At 38.8% G+C, this 22,466-nt stretch overlaps 1 protein-coding gene across 1 annotated transcript in view; it reads left to right on the forward strand.

The window, feature by feature from the left end:
- Positions 1 to 21,509, forward strand: part of LOC130431863 (calcium uptake protein 1, mitochondrial-like) — a 56,756-nt gene extending 35,247 nt beyond the window's left edge. The window contains exons 6-12 of the mRNA XM_056761083.1: positions 11,881 to 11,995; positions 12,534 to 12,616; positions 14,433 to 14,633; positions 15,571 to 15,708; positions 17,589 to 17,697; positions 20,468 to 20,557; positions 20,803 to 21,509. Of these exons, the coding sequence (XP_056617061.1) occupies positions 11,881 to 11,995; positions 12,534 to 12,616; positions 14,433 to 14,633; positions 15,571 to 15,708; positions 17,589 to 17,697; positions 20,468 to 20,557; positions 20,803 to 20,966 (900 nt within the window). The 3' untranslated portion in view covers positions 20,967 to 21,509. The remainder of the gene's footprint in view (positions 1 to 11,880; positions 11,996 to 12,533; positions 12,617 to 14,432; positions 14,634 to 15,570; positions 15,709 to 17,588; positions 17,698 to 20,467; positions 20,558 to 20,802) is intronic.
- Positions 21,510 to 22,466: the final 957 nt, after the last annotated feature.

Raw genomic sequence — 22,466 nt, forward strand, 5'->3', positions numbered from 1 at the left:
TTATGAAATAATTCCAGGAAGAGTATTTTAAGCACACGAGTGTGCTTTGCTAATAAACACTGGTGTGTAATTGTTTTGTGTTGTGAGAATGTGAACACATCATCACTTTTAACCTTCGTGTTTATCATACATCAACATTCATTTGCAGGTCATCGCAGCTGGTGCTTTGCAAGTGTGATTTTCACAGCTAAATCTGGTTGTGTGTGAGAAAAGGAAGTTTGTGCGCTCACTTCTGTCCACTTTTAATGTGCACGGGTGTTTTTCTGCTTTTTGACATTCAGTTTTGGGGAAGCTTATTTGAAATGTTTCACGAGACAACTTACTCATTAAATGTAGTTAATATACAAGTAACATGCAATTTTTCATTGTGGCATATTTTCATATCAATAAGGCACTTTTTCCACCTAAAACTTGTTAAATGTAATGTGCGCAGACTTTTTACTTTTCATTATTCTCAGTGGTGGGTTTAATTAGATTATCATTACTGTAAAACGTATGTAAATTAAATTAATGGCAGTAGAAATACTGCAATGCATAGACTTTAAATCCGAGTAAATTAAATGCAATGAAAGATGTTAATAAGAGATTTGGCTGCTCACTGAGGGGTTGTAAGGTAAGCTATTAAAGTAAACTATTTGGTAAGTTAATTAAAGCTTTTTTTAATATAATGCTGCTTTGAAACAATGTGTACCATTAAAAAGTAGAATTACATTACATTAAAGGGATAGTTTACCCAAAAATCAATAACTCACCCTCAGATTGTTTCAAACCTATATAAATGTCTTTGTTCCGCTAAACACAAAGGAAGATATTTGGAAAAATGTCAGTAATCAAACAGATATCATCTCCCATTGACTCCCATAGTATTTATTTTCCCTACTCTGGCAGTAAATGGGGCATAAGATCGGTTTAGTTACTGACATTCTTCCAAATATCTTCCTTTGTGTTCAGCCGAACAAAAGACATCTATATTGTTTTGGAACGATTTGAGGGTGAGTGAATTATGAATTTTCATTTTCGGGTGAACTATCCCTTTATGTTAGAATTACATTAAATTAAAGCTACTTTCATATTGTTCATAAATGCTTTAGTGGTAAGAATAGGATATTTTCCCCCAATTAAATAATGACGATTGGGGATGATTCTTAAAAATATATATTATAAATATTAGCTTTTCTTATGTCTAAGGGGATATTAATATAACATTAATATTAAACATAGAATTATTAAAATAGTGACACTTTTTAAAACATCTTACACTTTTTGTCAGGTAGGTTAAGTTCCCCAGCTCTGATATGAATGTTGAATCCGTATTTGTATGAAAATGTATAAATTGTATATCAATGTTCCATCCTTTCTATGTCTCACTTAACACACATACTCATTGTTCCTCCAGGTCTCAAGATGTCCTACATTATTGTTTTCACTTTTTAGGGATGTGACACCATCGTGTTGTTGTGTTGACTGTTATTAATTTGTGCTCTCGGCTCTTTCGTGCCTCCCATCTAACCAATGAAACCCGTCATTCTTTTTTCTGCCATCTCTTTACCTCTCCATCCCCCCTTGGAACCCTCTCCCCCTTTCTGTGCGCCCCTCCCTCTCTGCAGGACTTCTGGCAGGTATGGGGCGTGTGTCAAGCTGCATGGGTCTGCGTATGCGTGTACAAGCGTGATTTAGCTTCTTTAGCTACTGAAAACTTCTCTAGACCTCTCCTCTGTCTTCTTCTCCTGCTTTCTCAATCTTCTTGAGTTGTCAGAGTGAAAGTCCGCTGGAGATCCCGAGCGCGGAGCTCTGGCCAAACAATGCATTAAATGGCTCTAAATTTCATTAAAAATCACTGGATGGGTAATAAAACTTGCGGACACGGCCAGATGAGCGGAAGAGAACTTGAGATCAGCAGAAAAGAGATTTGAATTGAGGAAAAGTGAAACTGCTTTTCTACTGACGGTGCATTTTCACAGAGAGCATAGCAGAGAAGCTGATAGAGTTTGTACTACTAGAGAGAATATCGTCCTGGATCAGATGTCTCTGTGCCAGACGTGGCATCTAGTGTCTTTTCTGTTTCGTCATACGCACCAGGCATTCACGTTTAACACATAACTTCTTGGGTTTGTTTTGCTGCGGATGGCTGACATGCTTGAACGTGTCTTAAATCGGCTGTTAATTTTTTGCACCAATAGCAACACCAAATAAAACTGTGAGGACAAAGACAAACAGGTTTTCCCCCAGTCTGCTATTGTTCATAACAAAACAAATAGCCCCGCCCCAAACTCGCCCTATTGGTTGAAACAACAGTTCTGTGATGATGTGCATAAACACAATTTTTAATAGAACCAAAATGTTGCTTTTCAGGTAAATCCACCTATGAGGGAGTGTCTTATTTGTAGTTAACAAATGACGCTCATCACCTTTAGGGATGAGGTAAAAAGTGGTAAGTGTGCGGTATTGATCTTCACTCAATAGTTAAACAAGGCACACCCCAACACACACACACACACAGTGCATGATCCGTCAGGCTAGAGCCTCAGCCTTACAGTATGTGCATACTCAACGAAACACCGCTTGTACAAGACGTTACCTGTGCACGTTACTTCATATTAATCTCAATCGATCTAGAAGATTCTGCCCACGCGCTCTTTATTACCAGCACCCAAGTCTATTGTTTGCACATGTGCAGTAGGGCTTGTTTTGTACAGTGTGGAGGAAAGCCAGCTGTCGCCTCTCCACGTTGAATTATTGAGCATCGAGATTCTCCATTTGTTTGACCTACAGATAAAGCAAGAGCGCCTGTTCATCTGTGCATGCATGTGAAAATGCATATGCACATGAATAATGCAGCACAGTGAGGGGATCAGACTAGTCATCCATCCGTACATGTTGGCTTAATACTGTAGACACACAGAATGTCATTTGCATGAAACGTGTTTACACATAATTGGTGGATACTTGCTTCTAATTACCAATGTATTTAAGACACAACAATGAACGTGACAAATTGAAAATCTGCAGACTCAGTCACAGCCTTGCTTTCATTCAGGTCCAATGTAATATGGCATAGAGCCTATCGGAGGTTTACGGACTAGCCTTATTGGAATTAATTCCAAGTTCTACCATCATTTGTTCGCCATCATGTTATTCCAAACCTGTATGACACCAAAGAAGATATTTTGAAGAACGTCGGTAACCAAACAACATCGGACATCATTGACTTCCATTGTATGAACAAATAGCCAATTAGACAAAATATACCCTGTGTGATCCACATAAGAAAGAGTCATATACAGGTTTTGAACCGCATGAGAGTTATTAAATGATGAAACTATCCCTTTAAGAAAAAATTCCCATTTAGAAGGTATAGTCATTCAAAACGTACAGTCTCTCTCTTTCACCAATACAAATTTTTATGACATCATTTTAGCTTCTTAGTTGATTCCATACTATAGGGTAAACTAATCACTTTGGCTATTTTAGAAAGGGGAGGAGCCATTCAGTACACAAGCCCTAATTGGACATAACATTAATGCGTATGCATTTCAGTGGGCCTTCAAACTGTCCAGATCACTTTGGAAGCACACTTTTTTTTCGCATATACCTGGTGCGATATTGATGAGTTTTGTATCTCTGGCAACTCAAAAAGATGAACGTTCCTTCTGTCTCTCTCTTTCTTTCTCTCTGTTGGAAGTGAAGACCTGTGCCTGCGCTTTAGTTCTCTGTGCATGCCCTGTGCTGCATGCCTGCGACTGACTGGCTGCAGGACAGGCTGCTAGTGGGACAGGATAGAGTTGGCGCCCCCTGCCTGTGCACGGTGACAACTAAATTTGCTCTTGACCTAGGAACACGTGCACCGTTTCTTTTAATCTCTCACTGGCCCTGCATGAACAAGCACACAGCATGAGTTGACTAACTTTGGAAGAAAGTTTATGATTGTTTGTGATATGAATTCCTGCAGGTGCTGCTAGGTACAGTACTGTGATGTCATTGTAATCATGTGATCGTGATGAATGGGTGGGTGGGAGGGGGTGGAGTTTGATATGTGTGGGATGCTGATGGTACTCCGTCCATTGAAACCAGTTTGATGTCCTGTGGATGACCTTATCGTGACCTTTCAGTGTAAACAGGTGCCTTTATTGGAAAATATAGAAGTGTTGTGTTGTGTAGACACCTCAAAATTGGAATTCTTTATATTCTTTTTTACCAAATTTAGTATAGAGCCATATGTCCATCTCTAGCTTTATTGTGGAGAAATAATCAGCAAGCACTAGAACAATGATATGATGTGAGACACAGAAACACAATACACGCACAAACAACAAAGCGTATGTGTGAACGTGTTTATTTGACATTTGTAATGTTAGCTTGAATGCGTGTAGTCTGTGTGCACAGTGGCTTTCTCTAAAGTCCCACAGGCGTGTTGTCCATATGGAGCTTTGTTTGGCTTTGTTATTGGGTTGTAGCTGACATTTAATATTTGCATATGGTTTGTTTTGTATGTGAAATATTTTCTTATTCACCAGCTGTGTGTGTTTATGAAAAACAACCCTTCATGTCCTCTCTCTTGCTCTCTCTTTTTTCTGAGGCACATACAGTGATGTATTATCGCTCATGTGGTTGTATTGTTGGGTGTGGGCATTGACCCATTACTGAACATTTGAAAATCTGATCACAAAAGGGATAAAATCTTTCTTGCCGTTAGTTACTGATATTCTGAAAAGGAAAGTGTTCGTTTATAAATTGCAGTCGTGTGCAATGCATCATATGATGAACAAGATGAATGACGTAATTTTATTTCATTATAATGAATTAGACACATTAGGAGTAATTTATCAAATTAATTTATTACTATTCAGTAAGATGATTGAAAAACTATAACTGCTTGTTTAGTAAATATATTCATTTATATTTAATCATAAGTTTACTGTCAGTAAAGGAATCTTGCCAGTTGCTCACCTGTCTAGTAAAACACATGCAAAATGAGCGTGTCTGTCTAGTTGAAACTTGTAATGCAGCTCTCTCCATTTAGGGAATGCCGCACCGATATTGATCCTACTTTGATCTCTCTCGACTACTGTATATCTTCTTGTCTCAAGCTCTTTTTGGGTCATTTGGTTAACTCGTATGTCTTTGTTAACAGTACCATCTGGAAACAGTTAAGAATAATTGTGCTACATAACGACTGCGCAAAACAAGATAGTTGATGGATAGATGCTACAAGGTAATACTATGTTGTCATGGTTTCTATGGAAGTAAAAGCAGAAACCGAGGGCAACACCAGAGACTCTGTTATTAGGGAGATGCAAGGTCTGGAGAAAGCGTAACGGGTCACACAAATCATGAGGCACCTCAGCCAATCATATAACAGCCTCTAGTCTCCTGCATTCCGCTGAAGGTTACAGGCTTTCCATCTAGTGTCTCTGATAACTTTGATATGACGCCATTGACAGGCGCATTTCTCAGGATTTACAAATAGTGGGAAACGTCTGATATATTGTAAGTACTCAACTGAACACAATATATAACACTGGTCTAGTGGTTTAAGGATATTTTTCTGCAAAAATGCTACATATTATACCTTTAAACTCTTTTTCTGGAAACGCATCAAATAAGTTAATTTCAAAATGTATTCTTCTAATACAGACAAGCATGCTGAACAGAAAATCATTTTGAATTAAGTTATTTAACTCAAAAACAAGAATAAGTCACAGGAAATCCACATGTTTAGGTTAGTACAATGTTTTTATAAAACCCAGTTTTTCACACTCGGGTTAGGAACTCCCATTCAGACGTGACTGCTTGGTCTGAACCAAAGTTTGATTCCAACCACCTTCCCCTGCCCCCAAATGTATTGCAAGCGATGCAAAGAACATGAGCTGCACTCTAGAGGCAATTTATTTGAGACAATCATCTATCAGAAATGCATTATACTGTAATAAGTGTGGCCGAGAGCATGGCACAATTATACATCATTTGTCACAGTTCGATCATCTCTCCCCTTAGCGATTGGTGCCCTGCAGTCTGCCCCCTAACTGGAGCCGTGGCACAGTACTGAACAGCACTGGCACTGTGGGTTGATGCCATGAAAGAGAACACTCAGGGATACAGCACTGAGTGTGTCGCTAGACCTGCATCCTGAAGATATGACAACACATTGCAGGACAGTTTTTCACACTGTCTGTAGGGCCCAAGTTACTGAGAGACCTGAAGGGTCATGTAGGGTCATTGTAGAGCCCAGTGTGTCCGACTTTTCTCACCCTTTGAAGGAACAGTTCACCCCAAAATATATTCTACTCATCCTCTGCCATTTCAAACCTGTATGACTTTCTTTCTTCTGCAGAACACAAAAGAAAGATATTTTGAAGAAAGTTTGTAACCAAACAACCTTGGCCTCCATTGACTTTCATTGCATGGACACAAAATCACAAGAGATATTTCTACAAAACATCTTCTTTTTTGCTCTACTGTAAAAAAAGCATATACAGGTTTTGAATGACGTGAGGATGAACAAATGATGACACGATTTTTGGTCGATGGCAGTTTGGGTGAACTTTCCCTACCTGTAGGCGCTTTCCGACCTGATGAGAGTAAAGAGGGCTGTCATCCGTGAATTAAGTTTTTCCTCTGGCCATTTCCCCTTTCGCATTCGCACCACCAAAAGGAACTATTTAGGGATGGAGGCCGGTCGACAGCAACGTCATATAAGCGCGATAACCAAACAACAAAAGTTTGCGTTTGCTTACGTCACGGTTCATTCCTTTCCTGCTGGTGTAGACCGGCTGTGTCCGAAATGGCCCACTATACCCTCATTCACTATTCCCTACATTAGTTCTTAAATATAGTCCACTTTAAGGAGCGGGTGAAAAGTGACTAAATTCTGACACTCGGTGCACTGGAAATCCTGCGGGCGCCATATTCTGGCGAGACTCTGGAATTCATTCAGCCCGAGCATCATGATAGATACCTAGCAGCTATCCGCAATTGTACATCGGTTGTACACTCGTCATTATGATGCATCATGGGATTGAATGAGTGCACTCAATAATGTCCACTATGAATTCGGACACCGCTACAAATGGCTGTCCCCTAAAATAGTTCACTATATTAGGGTATAGGGGGCTATTTCGGACACAGCCCCTGCCTCGGAAAAGTAGCTTAAGAGTTCCTCCAAAAAGGTTTGCCTGAACTACAATTACTGCTGATTCCTGCGGTGGGAACAAAACAAAAAACGGGTACTTCCGGCTAAAAGTTGCGTAACTATGAAATCATTTATGCGGCTCAAAAGCCACTAGGCTGTATCGCTTTGATAGAATTTGCGCAGTTGATGTGCATCTTTAAGCTTCTCAAGATTACAAAAAATATTTTGAATGAGATTTGACATGCACACCACCGAGTGATGCACGCAGAGGGACACTGTTTTTAGGATTTAGGATGTTAGGATTTGTTTCGGAGCTGTAAGAGAGTGTTAATGTCAGCATCGTTTTATATGTGTAACGGATTGAGGTTTTTCCATTAAAATAAGAGCTTATTGATTTAGTTTAGTCAGCCTGCTGTTGTATTTCAAACATTACTTCTGATCTGACACTTCTATAAATATTAGGTTAAGTGTAACTCTACATTAAAACTTAAGTCGTGCGGTGCAAAACTATTTAATAGTGGGTAGTTGTAAATTATTGCCCCTTTACTTTAAAACTAGACTGAATTGTAATCCAATCGGCTTGTCAAAATCAAACAAATCAAACCTCAAACATGCACATATAGATGCACCAGCTTCATTTGATTCAGATGCTTTCAGTTTCATCGCTCAGAAAATAAGTGAAATATACTGTATGTGTGCTGGGCTTCGTTTTCTTACAGCATTGTTTAAACGGTGTTTGTTCGGTCAGGAGTTCTGGAAACTTGGGACTTGTTGGCTTTCTTTACACTGCACACTTTATGTGAGCTCTGGCATTAATGGAGCAGAACTGCTGATAATTTGTAATCAGGTTGTTAACTTACAAAAATGCAGATCAGGCTACACACACACACAAACACACACACACACATTACAAAACACGTGGAGCAAAGGTCTGGTGCCATATCTGAAGGCAGCATGAAACTCCCTGTGTTTCAGGAAACAGGCACCTGTGAAGTGATTCCCGCAGAGACAGATCTTATTACCTTAATGCCGCAAAAGGTCTTCTAAAGCATGACTCAAGAGGAAGAAGCAGAAGGTGAAATTAATCAGAAAATCTAAAATAATCCTGTATACATTATGAACATGTTATTGTTAAAGGTAAAGAATCCAGAATTCTGCACGAGTGGCACCAAACAGAAATGCAATAGATTGCTTTCAGCCACATTTAAACGCACTTCCTCTTTCTAGCATTGTGTTAGGATTACTTGTCCGCATTGGCACCATTGATGCATAGATTGCAAACTTCACTTATAATTGGTATATGTATACAAATAATAAGAACTGGAAATATGAATTTGTGTTTACTTCGCTCAAATAGCGGCAGGGCTGGGTTCGGACCAAAAATGGCCCTGGAATTCTTTGACATGTGGCCCGATGGTTTTGACTGTGCGCAATTGCATTCTGGGTTGTACGGCTCCTTCGAGACTGCATTCCATCCCCAATTACGTTCTGACCCGTCCACGACTGCGTTTCACAAAGTTAGTTAATGTTGAAAAGTGTTTTACCAACGCCTACAATGTTGGACTGTCAACTGGATACCGGTGCTGGTTTACAATATTAGCATACTTTGAAGTATTAGCACAATAACAGCATAATACTCGACCGGGTCTTTCTTTACTAGCTGCAGGCTTTCCTTCCGTTCACATTTATCCTCTCTCCATGGGCCTACTGCCTAACGCTTAGAGGCAGGCAAGAGGGCTTGTTACTTGTCTGTGCTTTCGCTCTCCATATTTTTCACACACATGGACAGCTCTGAAGATTATTATTATTCATCTTTAGAGGAGCTGAACTGGAAAAGAAATGATGGATGATATCAGAACCTCCTTTAAAAGAAGGTTAATGCAGCATCCAAATCTCTCAGATACAGTCCACTCCAACAAAGCCTGTTTTCAGAAGCTGAAAGTCATTTGTGTGTCCATATTGAGAACATACAGTCACATTATATAAGCCACTGTAAAAAAAAAAATCTCAGATTTATAGATTTTTCACATAATTTTTCAAAACCTGTCAAATTACTGAAAATAAATTTGTTTTAAATGCTTTGATTCAATATCGATTCTCAAAAGCAGTGAATCGATTTTCTTTCATTTCAAATTTCCGCAAACACTGAACTTTTATTAACGTGAATAATACTGCTTATACTTTCCACTAGATGTCACTTTTCTTTTTACAATCGTTGGATGTTACAAACGGGGGCGTATCGTTCATTCTTTGCTTAATGAACATGGCGGATGCGGGTGTTTCGTCGAATTTAACATCACCAGGTTTCTGTCAATGTGAGACTCTTAGTTCTCCAGCTGCAGATTTGAAGAACTCATCAGAAGACTAGAACTGACTGACTCTAGTTTTTTTTTTAAATCTCTTTCTTCTATACCACCCACCTCCTTTGGTTCTGTTTAGCAAAGGCTGTTCACCTCGCAGGCTTCGCTCTGTCTGTGCCCTCGGTGTATCCATAGAGAGAGTTTAGCGTGGAGTTAATGCGTAGTGTGCTGCTCGCTCACTATCAGACTGTTAATGTTGCTTTTGGGCGTTCAGATCTGAGACTGTCTCCTCTGGAAGGTGACGGCAGGGACATAGTGAGCCTGGAGCTTATTAGCCCTTAACCGCTCCTCCTCACACACACTGCTGTGCTTCCTGAACCTATTCCCACTACTACCAGTTTCAAAGCCAGTACAAAAATAAACTATGTTCACTTTGTCCCAGACACACACAAAACCCTTTACACACTGAGGAAAGAGCAGCATTGCTAGATTTGTACATTTTTTATGTGGGTGGCCATGCCAGAGTCGATGCTGTGATGCAGGGAGCTTGTGGGTGGCTGCCAGGGTGTTGCTGTGCGGCTGCTAAGGTTTCATAAATGGTTTCATTTAACACATTGCTATACAGTTGGAAAGGAGTTGCTACGCTAGGTCAGAGCAAGGTTGTTACTAGGGTGTTTACTGGGCGTTTCACGCCGCCCCATCCCAGAGTCTCTTTGATATTCTAGTCTGGATAGAATGATATCAGTCTGGTAAGTTCTTCATTTACTCGCCTTTGAGTTGTTCCAAATTTGGAAGAATGCTTGTAACCAAGCAGCTCTAAACCACCATTGACTGCCATAGTAGAAAAATATTGCTTTATAATTTTTTATGTTCAGTTAAAGAATGTAGGAAAGCAAACAGTTCTGGGACACTATTGATTACCATTGTCATTTTTCCCACTATGGTAGTCAATGGTGGCCAAGTAAAAACGTGAATATGTTTATGATCATGTTAGACTTTGAACATGTAAAACAAGGCTAATGGTGTTAAATTACACGTGCAGTAGGGTTGTATGTGAGTAAGTAAATTATGGAGTCAAATACATTTTGGGGTGAACTATATGTTTAAGTATTGGGCGCTGACCTGTTTCAGAAAAGAACATGCAAATTCAAGTTTGTGTAGCTTGAGGCATGTATGTACTGTCGTGTAGAGTATATTTGAGACGTATTTTAGTATGTATGTGCAATAATGATAATTTGGGATGTAACGATTCACCGTGAGCCAGATATAATATGTGACGATTCAAGCCGGTTATGTTGTCCGAATCACAATACACATTTTGAACAGCAGGGGTCGCTGTGATTATTACAAACTCTAAAAACGTGGATATGCTGATATTTCTTAAAGTCCCCGTGAACGGGAAGTTGCCTTTGTTTTTTCTTCCGTATTTTGAAGCATTTTCGAGTGAAATGGAATTAAGAATGAGGAAAATAGTTGGCCGTGGCTTTCAACTGTCTCTGCGATTTGATTGGACGTATAAAAGCAGCTGTTGTATTTTGAATTGGATCTGGCAGCAGACTGACTGTTGAAGGGGAGGAGTTAACGGATGCTCCGCCCAAGCCGTCTAGCGTGCGTCATTTAAGATAGATAGTCAATACAGGACGCAAGTGCATTTTCAGATTATTCCTTTTTTATTTGATTTGGAATTTGTAGTTTAGTTTGGTTATTTGACATAATAGATCATTTTATTTGACACATTTTCGCATGTTGAGATGCAGAACTGGATGAATGTCATCACAGTGGTGTGTTTGTGGTTGTGTTCAGTCGGCCTGATGTACTGCGTGATGGTCAGGTTGTTTTAACCCATTCTTTCTTCCCCTTCACACACTGATGGGATCCCCTCAGACTGAGGTAACACAATATATGAGCAGACACCCAACCCTAGCATGCTACATATATGTGTGTGTGTGTCTCTTTTCTCACACGTGATAATGTCTGTGGCACCTGTTCTTCAGTCTCTGTCTTTCTACATCACAGCACAGGTCAACTGTGTTCACCGAGTCACGCTCTCATTAATACTCATATAATGTGAACCAGTTTATTGCAGAAATATGCAATACAGGGTGATGTTGTGATTTGTAAGGTGACATTCTAGCAGTTGTTTGTTGTTTAGTATAGACTGTGTATGGCTGTGTAGGTTTTGAAATGCAGCCGTAAAGAGTGCTGTGTAGTTTTAATAACGATAAGTGATAATAACATTGTCTCCGTGTCCTTTGCTCTTCTCTTGTCTCTTGTATGAGTATGCAACATAGCATGATTGAATGTGTCCGTGTTAGCATGCTAGTGCGTCTATCTGCTGCTCTGTACAGACTCTACGGAGCTGCGCTGTAACAGGACTCTAATGCTCCACCTAGTGGTCAGGAGAAGCACTGCTGACTCTCTGTTTTTGTGTTTCTGTGTGCGCACCTGCAGAAGATCTCTCAGGACCGAGAGAGGTTTGCTGATGAGGACAGTATCTTCTACACGCTGGGGGAATGTGGACTCATCTCATTCTCTGACTACATCTTCCTCACCACCGTCCTCTCCAGTGAGTGTGTCTCATTGGTTACTTATGTACTTGTAAAAATATCCCATTCACAGATGTATTTGGCACCCATACAAAATGTATAGCTCATTAATGCTTGTAAAATTCCCTCACAAATTTGTGGTACTGTGGTAATGTTTCAATATTGTTCTTCACTTATTGATGAACTATGGAAATGTACACAATATAAGTCATGACATCATGTGGTATGATAAATAACTGAAGAACCTTTTGTTACACGACTCTTATCATTATTAATCAACAGTTTCACTTAAATGATATCTCAACTGGATTGGTTTTCAATGTAATTGTATTAGTAGTGATATTGAAATCATAGTTTGAAGAGAGGAGAATGCAAGATTTCAGCTGTGAATATTATGGTCTTAGTCTAAAGTGTGGTTTAACACACAATCATTCTGTTTCATAAAAACATGAAAGCAGTGGTATTGCTTTTTTGATAACCATGTTAAGAAAGTCCAGCTGTTATGTTGTCATACCCGTGGGTTGCTGATAAGAGTGGTCCTGCTCTGTCCTCCTGCAGCTCCTCAGAGGAACTTTGAAATCGCCTTCAAGATGTTTGACTTGAATGGAGACGGAGAGGTCGACCTCGAGGAGTTTGAGCAGGTAGGTTATCACAAAGACCTTCAAAGACACCTTTTAAGCTTCTGTGGAGCAGAATGCTTAGGATGCTTGTTATACACTGAAATTCCAAAAAGTCATAAAAAGATGTAAAAGTGGTCAAATGTCATAAATTCAAGAGGTAAGCTGACAGGATTTAGGAATACTTGAAAGATTTTAATTGAAAATATAATCAAATGAAAGATTTTGTTTATTAATTTCAAAAAATGAAAAAAATTTATTTTCTTCTCATATTATTTGCACATTCATTTAATGCAGTGATTTTTTCTACTTGGTAATATTTGTAATTTTATGTATTGCATTTAGAGGCAATGATTATCATATACTCTATATGTGAATTTTGCAAATGTGTATTATCATCTGTGTTTGTTCAGTTTGCCTCCTGGGCTACATTTACCTTTTGTTTCCAAAGTCATTGAAGATCAGTTAACTGTTTAAAGTCTTTCGCTTTGCCCTTCAGCACAAAGACTGTTTGACAGAGCTAATATACCACAGTCACATCTAATAGAATGTTCCTTTTCCATTTTTATTAAGACTTTTTGTATACTACAAATATTTTGTCAGTTCCAACAAACCTTTTAATTCACATATTAAATTGCTTTGGAGAAAATTAGTTGTTTAAGTGGCCAATCCATTAATCTAAAGAAATAATGTCATATATGTGAGTTTGGATCACTAAACCAGTCTTGAGTAGCACAGGAATATTTGTGGTAATAGCCAACAAAACATTTCAAATATTATTGATTTTTCTTTTATGCCAAAAATCAATAGGATATTAAGTAAAGATCTTGTTCCATGAAGATGTTTTGTAAATTTCCCACTGTCAATTTATCACACAATTATTTTTGTGATTAATAAGATACCGTATGCTTAGGACTTCATCTGGACAACTTCATAGGCGATTCTCTCAGTATTTTTTGCACTCTCAGATTCCAGAGTTTTTAAACGGTTGTGTCTCCGCCAAATATTGTCCTATCATAACAATCTATCCAGCTTTCAGATGATGTAAAAATCTCTATTTTTAAAAATTGACATTTAATACTGGTTTCGTTATCCGGGGTCACAAAAAATAACAGGGTTGCTGATCATTTTTCACATTCTCAGATTTATTTCATTTTACAGAAAAACTGTGCCAGTTGCCATGACACCTTGTGACGTCACATGCTGAATAGAAAAATGTAGAAAATTGTTGGCACCAGTGAACTTCTGTGAACTCAAAGCATTTTTTAAATATTATTTAAATATGAAGAGTCTTTTTTTCACCAAAACAAAAACAGTATTTGGACATAAGCGAGAATCAGTGACCTGATGCTTTGGTGTCATAGATTTTAAATAACTCAGAATGGTTTAATGTTGAAATGCTTCATTAAACATCACCATATGAGTCAGTGATTTATTGAATTTTTCCGTCATCCCAGAACTCCTCATAAATCACTGCTTATCAACACACTGCCCTTATACCCAGAGGAGCTAAACGTCCTTGATGTTTTCAGACAGTGACCCTGTTCCTGCTGTATCCGTCCTCTATCCCTCGACACATGGACATTAAGACATTCACCTTTATAGACCTCCTACGGTTTCTCTCAGAGCCTTCCATCTTTCTCTTGTGTCACTCTCATGTTTATGTTGAAGAAATGCAAAAACCTGAAGTCTCGGTTCTTTCATATTGATTTAATGAATTATGAATGAATTATTTGTCGTTTTAAAGTGGAAAGAATGACACTTTTAAAGGATTTCTGAAGCAGCGAGTTTATGAACTATGAATGAATGGAATTACAATTGACTCTTGGTGTTTTTCTAGGTTCAGAGCATCATCCGTTCTCAGACCAGTATGGGAATGAGGCACAGAGATCGCTCGACCACAGGAAACACTCTGAAAACCGGCGGCTGCAGTTCGGCTCTCACCACCTACTTCTTTGGAGCCGATCTAAAGGGCAAACTCACCATCAGCAGTTTCCTGGAGTTTCAGAGGAAATTACAGCATGACGTGCTTAAACTCGAGGTACGGCGCAGACAGCCGGGTGGAGAAAGAGAGGAAAGATGGAGAAGTGTAGACAATGTATCTGAAAGGACAGAAGAATACATTTAAGTTAGAAGTTGTCAGATTTCAGCAATGGAAGCTCAGCCTCAAGTGAAGCCCAGCATTATTTACTTGTACAGTGTCATTCCAGATAGAATTTTGTGTGCTTTCCTAGATATAACAGCACATTGATCCTTGTTTAGTGTTGAGTGGGGTTGAGCCATAAGGAGAATGAATGAAACCTTATTGAACAGTAATGCGGCTGTGCCACCATGCTACTTTTATATATCGTCTCTGTCAGGCTTAAAGTCCCAGTGAAATTAAAAATACTTCTTTTTTTCATATGCCCTCACAATCTTCAGTTAAAAACTGAAAATGCGCTTCTTTTCTGCATTGACTATAAATCTGAAATGACGTATGTTAAATGGCTTGTGCGGAGCATATTTTAACTCCTCCCTTCAACTGTCAGTCTGCTGCCAGTTCCATTTCAAAATGCAACGGCTGTCTATATACATCCAATCAAATCGCAAAGAAAAAACAAGCCACTATTGTTCTCTTTCGGAATTCCATTTCATTAGAAAATGTGTCTAAATACGGAAGTAAAAATGATCGAAACTTCCGGTTCACGGAAGCCAATCTCCATATGTAATGATTTTAATTTGTATATATTATCATATGATATGGTGCATTAAGGTTTTTAGGGTGATCTGCCCCTTTAAATGAATCTTATAGCACCATGCTGATGCATTTTATGGAGAAAGCTCTTCGACTTTCGCTGTCAGCTACTTTAAATCTGCTAAAGCCATCATCATGACCCAGCAGTGCCATGCCCCACACTAATGTATTCAGTCGAACATGCATTGTAAATTGTATTGAGCAGCTGATGCTAATGTTCAGCACTTCGCGTTTGTGTGTGTAGTTTGAGAGGAATGACCCGGTGGACGGCAGGATCTCAGAGAAACAGTTTGGAGGAATGCTGCTGGCCTACAGCGGAGTTCAGTCCCGCAAACTCAAGCTGATGCAGAAGAACCTCAAACGGATGTTCAAGGATGCGCAGGTGGGCAAAACACTACTATGAAGTATCTGTGTGTGTGTGTGAAAGAGAGCATATTAACATTTAACACTGATGAAGTAGCAAAGACTACAAGCGGGTACAAAACTGACACCAAATGCGAGAACAAATAAGCTTTTGGAGTAAACAGAGTGGAGATTTGTGTCAGTTGGCTTGTAACTTTATTAATAATATGATATTAAATTATTTTCTTGGTACTCAAAGCTTTTTTCAGTGGGTACGGAAAGTATTCAGACCCTCTTAAATTTTTCACTCTTTGTTATATTGCAGCCATTTGCTTAAATCATTTAAGTTCATTTTTTTCCTCGTTAATGTACACACAGCACCCCATATTGACAGAAAAACACAGAATTGTTGACATTTTTGCAGATTTATTAAAAAAGAAAAACTGAAATATCACATGCACAAAAATGTAAGGGGGTCTGAATACTTTCTGTACCCACTGTATATTGAAGAGGGGGATCTCCTCAACCACCACCAATGTGCAGCCTCCACCTGGATGATGTAATGGCAGCCATATTGCGCAAGAACGCCCACCACACACAAGCTTATTGGTGGAGAAGAGACAGAGTTACAAACACTATTAGTTCATATTGTGATGATCAGGAGGCCATGATATGTAGAGGCGAATTGGCCAATTTATTAGAACCTAACAAATCACAGACATGATGCAATAGGCACAAATACTTGCTTCATTCATGCACGTAAACACACATTACAGCGGTAAAAAGAAGTAATTTCGTGTTTAAAAATGTTCTTTAAGCAGGGTAAAATTTCTTATTCAGTCGTATGTGGGGGTGAAATATGAGGCAGAAATGCTTTTAACAGGTTTTGTAAGATTGACTTACATCAATTACAATAAAAGCATAGGCATCATCTACCCTGAGCTTCCAAACAAACACACACACATGCTTTCAGTTCCCATGGCTACAGAAGAGCGGCTAAAATGTTTTCCAGAACATGCGATATGGTGAATTTTGTGTCAGGCACGTACCATGAGAGTCAAGAGAAGTCCAATAGTCTCACAAGTGACAAGTTGTACTGATATGGAATTAAGTCAAATAAAACATTTTGACACAATAAAATCATCAAACCATTTCTTTATTCTATACTTACAATCAAGAATATTTAATTCACGTTTTGAATAAAAGCCAAATGTGTACACGTAAAAGCAGAGACAGGCCACATGCAGTGAGTGTAGAGTCTTAATGCAAAATGTATTTCCTAGAAAGAACAAACAAATCACATATACAATAGCAGTTAAACACATTATTGTACACATGAAGAAAAATAGCTGGAGTTACCACTTATTTATTTTTATATAATGCAATTGTATAGATGCTTTTGTTCAAAGTGATGCTTTGAGCATTTGGGTTTATAAACAGACAATGTTTTGCTTGGGATCCAACCTATGATCCTTTGCTAAAGGTTAAAAAGCAACATAATGAACTTTACCTTTGCTTCACTTCAATTTACATCACTAACATCAGTTCAGCTACATAAAAAAATAAGGAAATACAGAGAAATAATCATTTTGTAATAAGGGTGGCATTGAACTGAACTCTGGAACATTCCTCCATTATTTCAAAAATTGCCGTGATGAGAGTACTGCAGCCCTCTCGAGTTTAACAACACTTCTCTTATAAAGAGACGCTCTCTCAATCCTCTCTTTCAGTAATCATGCTTGTTTAAGAGATAATAAAATACTGTCCACAGGCTCTCGGCATGTTTTCAGCATCTCTGTTAAGAGCTCATCATCTCTCTTTCATTTCTGAACTCAATTAACAAATGTCTTGTAAAAGAATTTAACAAAATGAATTGCTGGAGTAATGGGAAGTGGTTTGGCTCTGTCTCTGTGATTGTAGGGTATTACGTTTGAAGAAGTGGAGAACTTCTTTACCTTCCTGAAGAACGTGAACGACGTCGACACCGCGCTGAGTTTCTATCATATGGCTGGAGCATCTATAGATAAAGGTACACCAAACCTTTAAACCTTGACCTAATCTTAAAACTTTACTTTCAGCATTGTCACTAAAAGCACATTTTACAATCAGTCAGTCTATCATGATCATCATGAAGCAGTCAAGCCACCCCATAGCAACCATATACAAGCTTCTTAGCAACCATTTTGCAAGATCTATATCTCTGCAGCAGAACATCGTAGAGACATTGGGTTGATTCTTTTCACTCGTGACTTTAAGTATCACATTAACATCATGTCAGCAGAATGTAATTCGTGTAAGCAAAATGTTAATTGTGTTAGCATTATGCTACAACACGGTAATCGTGTTCACATCGTGTTAGCAACACGTTAATTGTCTGATCATTGTTTAAGCAACATGCTAATCGTGTAAGCATTATGTTAGCAAACATGCTAATCATGTTAGCATCCAAGTTTTTCCACGGCGAGCACCATTCACATTTTCTTCAGAAAATGCACATATGTAGTTTATACTAACGAGTTTTGATAGGTTCATCCTGTCCTAATCGCATAGCATGCACAGATGTTATTCTCGAGATCAGATTTATAAGCCCATAAATTTCACACAAATAAAGTCGATCCTAGTTACTTGGATGGTCCCGGCCTGTATAAGGAAAGGGCTTTTGTCCAGAATAAACTGCTAAGTGGACCAGATTTCACGCCAATGGCCAGCAGTGGCTCTGCAAGATTTTGCAGTGAAGCGCTTTTGACTCATTTCCATATTGCGTCACCAATATCTGGTCTGGCCTGCCATCAGCAGAGCGGCTGAGCTGTTTAACACTCTGCCAGATGCATCCCATTTCACTGCAGCTGGCGCTTATCCCAGCAGTGCTTTAATAATCTTCTTCATCCTCGCTGACTCTTCTCTCAAACACACACTTGTACCCGCACACTTTCACACAGTGCTAAAAGTCTCCATCTTTAATTGTTCATTTAACAATCTCACCTTTCTGTCCTTCAAAGCCACACCAGATAAAAGCTCTGTGTGATTACAGCTTTCAGTTTACATCTCCAGACAACACTAGATTCAAACATCATCTGTAGAAAAATGTGAGATGTGCTTGTCTGTGCCAAACATAGTGTTGTTTATTGCATACTGTTTGTATAACAAGAGAGTTGCTATCATAGATGCCTCATTAGGGTCTGTTTCTATTGACCACTACATGTAAACCATCAGCCATATTGGAAAGGTCAAAGCTGATCTGTGAACTCATAAAGGTCCAGTGTGTAGTTTTTTGAAGGATCTATTGACAGAAATGCAATACATAGCCTAGAGGTGTATAAAGACCTTACACAATGAAGAGAAATATTTTTATTACATTAGAATGAGCTATTTCTATCCACATACACAGCGGGTCCCCTTACATGAAATTAATCTTGTTGTTTCTACAGTAGCTTGAAATGCACAAACTGCTCCACAGAGCATGTTTTGTAAATATGTTTTGTCCTTCGGTAAAGAAGCAAATATGTGATGACATCTTAGTTCTGTGACAGTCAACATATTGCTTCAAAAGGGAGGGGTGAGAAGTGGAGTGAGCCGTTGGTTGCAATTCACAATCTCACCACTAGATGCCGCTAAAATCGCCACATTGCAAGTTATAAGTAAGTTTATGTTAAAAACCAGCAAAAAAATCTGCCAAGAAAATATAAACCTACTGAAGGTAGTAATAGGTCAAAGTAAATTCAGGTTTATATCACAGATTTGTATATCAAGCTTAATTTAAGAAAACAAGACAAAAAAACGATTTAAGAAATCAAGACAAAAAACGCTTAGTAAGAATTTTCCCCCCCATTTCTTCAGGAATTAAAATAAAAAATTACAACCTTCACAAGGCTTCACGATGTCGTTAAATCTTGATTTGTATTATGTGTGATGTGAAATCAATGGTTTCTGAATCACTTAACAACTTATAGTCAAATCACTAAAGAAGGAAAACTTGATTTTTATTTATTAATTGCACTTTAAGAGAGAGAGAGAGAGAGAGAGAGAGAGAGAAAGGAGCCAAGATTCAAACTCGGTATGCCTCCAAGCACTTTTTGCGCACAGTCCACTTGACCACCGGCACTGGTGCAAAACTTGTTTTAAAGATGTTGAAACATGCCAATTTTTATTAAGAAGCTTAAACAGCGTATTGGATTTGTGAAAGTACAAACGGACTGCCTCTCTCCATTTCTCATTGGTTATTGGATGCCAACATCAAAATCCTGCTTTTGTGTGTCTCTGTTACACCTCTCTATTAAAATCAGTGGATTTCCTGCATTCTGTAACTCACCACTAGTCTCCAGGAAACATTATACAGTAACATTGATATTTGATAAATCTAGAGTAGTGCAGCGCTTCCATCATGTGTGCAGCTCGTACGTGAGAGTTCAGTCGTGTTAAAATCCACAGCGAACTTATCACAAGATTCATCTCACTCCAGAATAATACAGCAGCTCAGTGTCTCTCCATCTCATCTTTCACCTTTAACACGTCCTTCTGAAGCTCCTCTGATACACCTCTTCTCATGAACACCAAAGAGACTTTCTATCAGCCCGTCATCTTTTACATCACTCACTTCTGCTGTGATCTCATCTGGAAGAAAGACAGACTGTGATAGATGCTCTCGTTGTTCTGTGGCTGGTCTGGGTCTCCTCACCCTTCTGTCCACTAAAATACTCCACAGGCTGTTCTATCTTTCTTTGTAGCAGGAAATGAATGTCCAGCGGGATACAGGACAAATCTTAAGAGTTTAATAATTCTCCCATTCTGTCTCTTTCCAGCAACAATGAAGCAGGTTGCACGAACAGTGGCCAAAGTAGAGCTGTCGGACCATGTGTGTGATGTGGTGTTTGCGCTTTTCGACTGTGACGGTGAGTGAACGGATACGATCCTTTATGGACCTGCAGAAGGTATTTCGAGAAATGTCTCAGTGGTTTTGTGATTATACAGTGGAAGTCAATGGGGGCAAGTGTTGTCCGGTTATCAATATTCTTCTAAAATATCTTCTTTTGTGTTCTGCAGAAGAAATAAAGTCACACCAGTTTAAAATAACATGACGTTGGCAGTATTTACCATCATATTACTTAATCTCTTTCTCTCCTTTTCTGTCTTTCAGGTAACGGGGAGCTGAGTAACAAGGAGTTCATTTCCATCATGAAACAGAGGCTGATGCGCGGGTTGGAGAAGCCCAAGGACATGGGTTTCACGCGGCTGGTGCGCGCCATGTGGAAGTGCGCCCAGGACACCGCCTGGGACTTTGCCATACCGAAACAGCAGTAACTCTCAGAAAGCCGTCCTCTGTCATTACGCTCCGTATGGACTTTCATTAATCATTAAGGAATGAACTCATTAGGATGGCACATCTGGTATAAAGCCTCATGCATCTTCTACTTCCGTGCCATGTCTAAGACGTCTACCGACAACTTCATAAAGAAATCTTGGTTAACTTGTGTTTATTTGTTGTTGTTAACTAGCTTTGAAGCTGGATTATGTAATTCTGCAAACACTAGTTTGACGATGGCATGGAAACGGCAAGAGGTCACCAAAATAAAACGCCTCTCTGTGTCGTACAGCCAGTGCTATGAGTTTAAAGGTGTTGGTGAATGTTTAGATTTATGTTATTCAGCTTTGATTTAGAAACACTCGCTGCCACTTCTTGGGCAAAAAGCTCTCTGGGGAAAACCAAAATACAACCCAAATGATTATTATAGACATTTTCATTTTATGATGAAATGCATTAAATTAATATAATTTACAGATAAGTAAATGACTTTATAAGTGAAGTTGAAAATTATATTATTAAAACATTTTTATGCTACTGAAGTGATGTATTAATGTGTTTGTGCTTTAAATCTGTAACACAAAATTGCACGTTTCTTTATGTACTTTTTACATCAAGCTGAGTCTTCCCACCATCTTTACAGTGCAGATTGTACTTTTATTTTATAACTAAGCGTCCCTAGGAGGCATGAATTAAAATCTAAATTTTAAACCAAGCCTATGTTATATCAGAGGGAATCATATTCACGCGAACATCATGTAAGTGTCAGAACTGAAAACGCCCTTATTACTGAGATTACATCTGTTATTGACACCAGGCCCAGCGATGCACCTATCTATGACCACATTAATAGGTTGAACACCGCCTCCATAGAAAAAATCAACGACTACTTCTCTAGCCCCGCCCACTTGTTCGTGCATGACAGAATTTAAGTACTAACAAGTTGCGCAGAACTAGACAGAGCGAGCAAGCCATAAACAAACATGCTATTAAAGATAGCTAAATATTATAACACTCCTGGTTGTAGAAGAATACTGTCGCTGCATAACCTTCCTTCAGATTCCGACATATAATGCAGGGTTAAAGTTTATTTTTAAAGACGTTCCAGCTCTTGTGGGAAAAACATGAAGCGTTTGTTCGTTTCATTTCTCTGAGGATTCCTTCGTGAACAAGGCAGAGAACGACATTAGATTTGTGGAAGTTTAAATTATAAAAAAGCTGTGCTGTGCCTTAAATATTGGATCCGATGGGAATGCGCAGCAATCTTATGTGAGTAAAACATGTTCGTACTATGCGTCACTATTGCTTTGTTAGAGATCGCTTGATGTGCCCGGAGCACTATTCGCACAAGATTAGTATTACCTGAGGACCTCAAGTCATTTTTATTAATAGCAGAGGTTAAGTACCATAAGTAACTGGGAGTCTCCCATTTGTTTATCTATCATGGAAACTCTCGTAACATTTGAGACCCGGGATCGCTGTGATCTTTTGTCCGGTTC

This window comes from Triplophysa dalaica, chromosome 11 (assembly GCF_015846415.1).
Source record: "Triplophysa dalaica isolate WHDGS20190420 chromosome 11, ASM1584641v1, whole genome shotgun sequence".
In the NCBI taxonomy this organism is placed as follows: Eukaryota; Metazoa; Chordata; class Actinopteri; order Cypriniformes; family Nemacheilidae; genus Triplophysa; species Triplophysa dalaica.